The 6,599-nt window shown below is 40.0% G+C and overlaps 2 protein-coding genes across 2 annotated transcripts; both read left to right on the top strand.

Moving 5' to 3' along the window:
- Positions 1-639: 639 nt before the first annotated feature.
- Positions 640-2,489, top strand: LOC144632280 (uncharacterized). Its single transcript, XM_078490894.1, has one exon. It carries the CDS (start codon positions 673-675, stop codon positions 2,050-2,052), a length of 1,380 nt encoding a protein of 459 aa, XP_078347020.1. The 5' UTR covers positions 640-672; the 3' UTR covers positions 2,053-2,489.
- Positions 2,490-3,422: 933 nt separating this feature from the next.
- On the top strand, positions 3,423-6,439 carry LOC144632296 (uncharacterized). Its single transcript, XM_078490918.1, has 4 exons — positions 3,423-4,456; positions 4,895-5,003; positions 5,901-5,972; positions 6,020-6,439. Exons 1-3 carry the CDS (start codon positions 3,515-3,517, stop codon positions 5,966-5,968), a joined length of 1,119 nt encoding a protein of 372 aa, XP_078347044.1. The 5' UTR covers positions 3,423-3,514; the 3' UTR covers positions 5,969-5,972; positions 6,020-6,439.
- Positions 6,440-6,599: the final 160 nt, after the last annotated feature.

Raw genomic sequence — 6,599 nt, 5'->3', positions numbered from 1 at the left:
GAGAAAGCTACTGAGCAATGTTTTCATGTGGTGCTGTTTATTATGATGTGAGAACCGAGTGTGCAATCCTCTGTTCGAGGGGGCACGCCCCCACTCTCCCTCCCTGCTTAACTGCCCACCTATACCCCCCCCCCCCCAAAAAAAAAAAAAAAAAAAAAAAAAAAACCTAACATTTTGCCCAAAGCGATAAGTAAGTGTTAATGTTAGGTTTGGGGAGGGGTAGGTGGGCAGTTTCCCAGAAACCTAGATTGATCTGATAAGTCTGCTCCTGCCCCCCTCCCCTTACTTTTCAGTACCTCCGGATGCGTCACTGACGCCATGAAAAGGGGGAGGGTTGCTACAGGTCACGAAAAAAGACAATTTTTATCAGGGAATTTTGAATACTGGTATCTGTGGCAGCCATGATAAAGAGATCTGTTAAAAAGGTTGGAAGACAACAGGAAAAGGACTGGTCTTGACTTCGTTGCAATTCTTCTGATAGGCGGTTTCCGTAGCTTACGAGTATAGCTTCCCCCCTCTATTTCGGTATCGGAGATGAGAATAGGCACCCCCAGCCCAGCCTCCCCAACATGTTTTCGCCATTTTGTGATCAGGACCTCTCATTTCGCGGGAACTCGCGAAAACTGGGTCAGAGCAATAGCAAAATGGCGGCGACAATGGCGGCCGGTTAAAATGGATCGACTGTTAACTCTCGCGTTCGAAGCCGTCTGTACGCCGTATAATAACGAAAGTAGCGTACTACACGCTGCATGCATTGAAAGGGACCTCACTACATGTAAAACTATTATTTCCTGTAGTCCTAGCAAACTGGACACGGCAATAGCCATGAGGGTTAGGGTGCCACAGTACCCCGGAGCCATGTGTGAGTGGTGTGACAGTTGTGTACTGACAGCAAAAGACCTTGTCAAAGACGCTCCAGAATTGTTACAAATTGTCGAGAAGGCCGACAAGAATACACAACACTTGTCACTCGTGCACGAAGCAGCAAGTAAAGGCAGTGTTAGGCAGATCAAAAGAGTTTTAAAACTTGGAGAAAATATTGACAAACCTTCACCATTCCGGGACAATGCAGCTGCCACGCCTTTATTGCTTGCTGCGGCGTCCAATTCATGTCGAGTTGTACGATTTCTGGTTGAAAACGGAGCAGACGTAAATGCAAAAGACAGAGGTAGGAGAGGAGTGCTGCATTATGCAGCAATGGGAGGAAATAAAGAAACAGTCTTGTATCTCCTTCGTTTGGGTGTTGCTGTCGACTGTAAGTCAACTTGGGGAAAGAGTGCGTTACATATGGCAGCCGGGAAGGGTCACGCGGAAATTGTAGCCATTCTCATTCAAAATGGAGCCGATCTTCAGGCCTCTACAGGTTTTGGAGACACAGCTCTCTTACTCGCTGCAGAAGAAGGACATAAAGAATGTGTTAAAAGACTTGTGCAAAATGGTAGCAGTGTAAATGTCTCAAATATGGCCCAGTACACCCCTCTGCACAATGCAGCTAAGGAAGGATATGTGGAAATTGTGTCTTATCTTATACGAAGTGGTGGCCATGTTGATGTTACTTCTGCAAAAGGAGAAACACCTTTGAGCTTAGCAGTGAGAAAAATTCATAACAAAGAGATTGTTGCATTATTGCTTTCTAATGGAGGTAGTTTAAACTTGAGTGATCGATATGGGAGAACTCCCCTTCACTATGTTATAGACAAAGAGGTTGCTGAACTTTTAGTTAAGAAGGGTGCAGACGTTCATGTTGGAGACTTTGAGGGTAAAACACCACTGTTCTTGGCATCATTAGATGGTTACGAAGAGGTTGTTGAGTTCCTTATTGATGAAGGAAGTGCCATAAACATGTCTAGTGATTCTGGTGACACGCCCCTACATGAGGCAGCAATCAGAGGGCATGTTAATATTGCCCAAATATTGTTACAACATGGAGCTAATGTTAATGCAAGGAGAGTGACAGGGGAAACACCACTCTTTCTTGCTGTAATAGCTTGTAAGACTGAAATGAAACAACTCTTAATTTCCTCTGGTGCTGATATGAATATTTCAACTTAAGAAGTCGAGGAGGCGAGAAAGATTGTTTCGCAGCAAATAAATAATTTAAAATAGTCGTTATCAAAGTTTTAGACTGCGTTCAACCTCGAGTGCGTTGGAAAAAAGGAAGCAAGGCAGTGGCAAAAGGCCAAGATTGTCGGTGTACTATGCCTTCTGCCTCACTAGAGATGGAGAGAATGAGTGACAGCGGTAGTTTGTTGGACAAAAGATTACATGACAAACAAGTAAATAAATGATATGAGTGAATTTGACATTGTAACTTGTCATTTATTTGAAGGGGTTCAACAAGCTACAAAAAAATGTAGACTGCAGTTGACCAGTAGCTGCTGTGTGTAGGTCATGATATGTTTTAGCATAATGTATTGCTGCAAGCATGCTATTTTATTGTAATTTGATTTTCCAGAAAAAGCCATTCAAACGATAAAATTTGAGTATCAGACAATACCATCATCTGTCATCACTAGAGTGTCACATATCAACCTAGTCAGTTGGTTAGAGCGCCCAACCGGTGACACCAGTATCTGGGAGGCCATGGGTTCAATTCCCGTCAGGGACTCAAATTTATTCTTTGTCCCACGCTCGTGTCTTGTTGAATGCTTCATCTTCACTAGAGTGATGGTAGTTACATTTCTCAACTCCATGATTCTTCTAAACTGTGCCAGGGATCGACACCAGAAATCTGTGATTCACAGACTTAATTTCAAATTATCGGACAAATTTGATTGGCTGAAAATACAAAAATAGTACTCTGCACATGCTACAAATCGGGACCGGCCACAGGTCTCAATCCCTGGTGCAGACCAAAAGTATTGTGGACTTGGGTGACAAGAATGATTCTGGGTGTACGTGACTGTTTGCCAAAGGAGAAAAAGAACCTCAAATAATACTCGATTCCCTCTATAGCACGCGCCTGCAGGAAATCACGGTAGTTGTTTTCATCAAACCATGCGCGAGACTTAGCAACGATGCATGTTGCTAAGTCTCGCGCAAGATTTGATGAATACAACTACCGTGATTCCCTGCAGGCGGGCGCTATAGAGGGAATATGAATGGAAAACAAGGTAAAGTCGCTTCTTGCACTTTCACACGACATTTACAAAGCAAAAACAAAGTGACAAATACATGAGCAAATTATTAGTGATAAATTCCTTCACTCCATGTGAAAAAATAATTATTTATATTTTCACTTGCATTGCTTTCATTTGGGACTACTCTACTTCAAAAACTCCACAAAGATCTAGAAATACTTTCAATTCCATTTGACAGTCTATCAATTTTTCAAAAATACGTGGCCACTACATGCCCCTACTTGGAAGGGAGTTAACTCCCTACCCTCCCTACCCAGCTAAGCTCACAGCGCAATTTTTGGTGGAGGAGGCATGGGGACTTCTGAGCCCAGTCACCCTTCCAACATGGCGGATTTTGTGAAGTAAACACGTGAAGTGAGTTCTAGTCAGCAATCATGACAAAGAGAAGTTTAAAAGACGAAAAGCAAAAACACGAGAAAGCAAAAACTGAGCAGGAATATTGTCACAAGAAAAAAGTTGAAGTAGATTACAAGCAAGGCGAAAAAGTGAAGGAAAAACAGAAGTTCATGTCACTGCCGCGACTGAAACGTGTTCGATGTTCTGATGACGAGAACTGCCTGGAAGATCATGTCGAGAGGGATTCAGACAAAAAACGAAAGAAAAGAAGGAAGGACACAGACGTTAAGACATCGCAACCTTCTGATAGCGTTGAAGATAAGTACCAGCGTGAAGGCAAAGTGAAGAAGAAACGAGAGAAATGTCGTGAAAGGGAACAAGAACTCGCGGGAACTGCAAATGTTGATAGTACCTTTGAAGAAAGTAACTTTAACGAAAAGACTAGCCTTGGCAGGGGTGAGGAAAAGAAAGAAGTAGGAGAGTCTCGTCGTGATGAAAACGAGCATTTAAAGCAAAAAGATGGTAAAAAGGCGAAAGAACCAAAAGTCGACGTTGGCGAGAAGAGGAAGAAAAGGAAACGTGACAATATGAACGTTTATGAAGTCCAACAAAAGATAAATCAAAAAGGTGACCTACAAAACATATCTGATGCAAACAATGTTGATGATGAGGTTGATAATAAGAAGAAAAAGAAAAAGAGGACAAGAGAAGTTGAACCAGATCATACTCTTGACACTGAAAGCAATGAGAAAATTGATGATAAAACTTTAGATACTAGTGAGGATGTAGACACTGAGGAAACAGACACTGTCAAGAAAGAGAAGAAAAAGAAATCAAAACGTCAACCAGGTCAGGAATCTAAAACCACCATTCATCCGGGTATTGACTATTTACATACATGGCACAATAGCAGAGGAAACTGGAACTTCAAGAAAGTGCGTCAAGTTTGGCTTCTACAGAATATGTTTGATCAAGAACAGGTGAGTTGAGCAGTTTTCTAATGAGTGTCGTAAAACCAAAACCAAAGTAATCACTCCGACCAATCACAAACACACACAGGCAATCCAGTGATTATTTTCTTGACATTAAAAGTTACCATAGCAATGGTATAACCTGTTAAAAACACCCTTTAACGCCACCCTTTGCTTATAACTCAAAACCAAGCTTAGTGACTCCCATTTTTTCTGATGGAATAATGATCAGCCTGTTAAGATACAACTTTTGGCAAAGTTTAAAAATAAGTCTACATGTACATGGGTTTCAGAGCCACCTTAAATTTTGGAAAGTTTAAGGTGTCTCAAATACACAAGCTGATGTGGTTTCTGTGGTTTAACTGAACTTAGAGATGGCCACATCCACACATGAAGGCATTAGTGCGGCAGAAATTAAACTTGTATCCTTCAACTGTTTTTTTAAAGATCTCTGATGAGAACTTTCAAATTCTGCTAAAATATCTGGAGGGATTGAAGGGAGCGGCAAAAGACAAGACAATTGAAATGGCAGAGCAGAGTCTTGAAAGTGGAACAGGTACATTTATTTATTTTGAATTAAAGACTTACGATTTTTTACATATCAACCAAATTTTGAGCATGTGGCACCATGAGTGTGCTATGAGATGCCCTGAATTTCAAAATGAAATTAAAATAATGAATAATTTATTATACAAGACTGATACTTACTATGGTGTTGCTCTGGAAGGCTTTCAGCCATCATATCCTTCAAAAAGTGTGAGCTTTCAACTGCCTTACTAATAGAAAATTAACTCTTTGCCAATTGAAGGGTGCAAGCTCATTCATTTTAGCACAGTTGAACATCCACCTATGCACACCTCAGATAACCAGACACCTCCTGTAATGCCAGATGCTCAGTCTTGGCCCAGTGATAAAATTTTGAGTGGGGTGAATAGGTTGATGGATAGACAGATTTGTCCAAAAAGCACACGGATTATGAACTTTTGTGATACATTGAGTAAATTTTGCGGTTTTCGAAAAGACAGTGGATCGTAGATTAGCTGAGAATTTTGGCCCCGTATTTGGTATGGTGGCAGATCTGTCACAAAAACAAGCAATAAAAGGCAACTTCTTTGAAAAATTGGCATAAAAAACAACATCTACTGTCCGTGGCAGTTAAACTATACCACATAAAGTTTTCAAGAAATGCGGATTTGAATGAAAATAGTGGCAGATTGGCAGATTTTGCTAAAAAAAAATAACAGGGGTCAGTGGATATACTTTCCCCTATTCATCCCCCTCTTTAATGCTTCTCCAATGAAGAAGGCTTGAGAGTCAACCTTTAGTGCTGTCACGTGGGTCTTACCCTGAAACATCCTCGTTTACAAGGTTAAATTTCACATCACTGACCCTTGTTACTGCTTTTATAGTTATCTATGCCATAAAATTACTGCTACATGTTTTACAATTTTAGGAGCAAGTGAACAGGATGCTGTGGTTGAATCCAGAGTCCGACAAGTGCTTCAGCTGTTGACAGATTAATAATAATAAATAAATAAAAGCTTTTATTTATACACGATAAATGTTAATAATTTACTGGGAGGAAGCACATCAAAATAAGCGTGATGAAACTTTTTTTTAATTGATACAGAAAAACAAAACAATTTCACATTAGCGAAAATAAGCCACGATGTTTCGAACTCATCTTGAGTTCATAATCAAGTAGATATGAGTAAAATAACGGTCGAGTTAAGTTTAAATGCAAATAGAGGTGATAGAGTATATTCGAATATTTTAAAAAGCAGTGTTGAGCACTGTGAACGCTATTGACTGCGAAACACTGCTTTTTAAAATATTCTAATATACTCTATCACCTCTATTTGCATTTAAACTTAACTCGACCGTTATTTTACTCATATCTACTTGATAATGAACTCAAGATGAGTTCGAAACATCGTGGCTTATTTTCGCTTATCTTATTTTTATCCTCAATTGTATATCGAAATGTTCTCTCATTAGAATTTCACATAGCAGGAATAAAGAATTGGAATTTTGAAAAGTGAAAAGTCTATCACCACAGTGATAGAGAAAAACATAATGTCACGAGTTTTAAAAACAGTATTTTAAAAAAAGACCTCACCCGTCTTATACAAACTGAGTGTCAATGTGACAT

Source organism: Oculina patagonica, chromosome 12 (assembly GCF_052425735.1).
Source record: "Oculina patagonica isolate OP01 chromosome 12, crgOcupat, whole genome shotgun sequence".
NCBI lineage: Eukaryota > Metazoa > Cnidaria > Anthozoa > Scleractinia > Oculinidae > Oculina > Oculina patagonica.
Note: the sequence above shows the minus strand (reverse complement) of the source record. Positions and strands in the feature narration are given on the sequence as shown.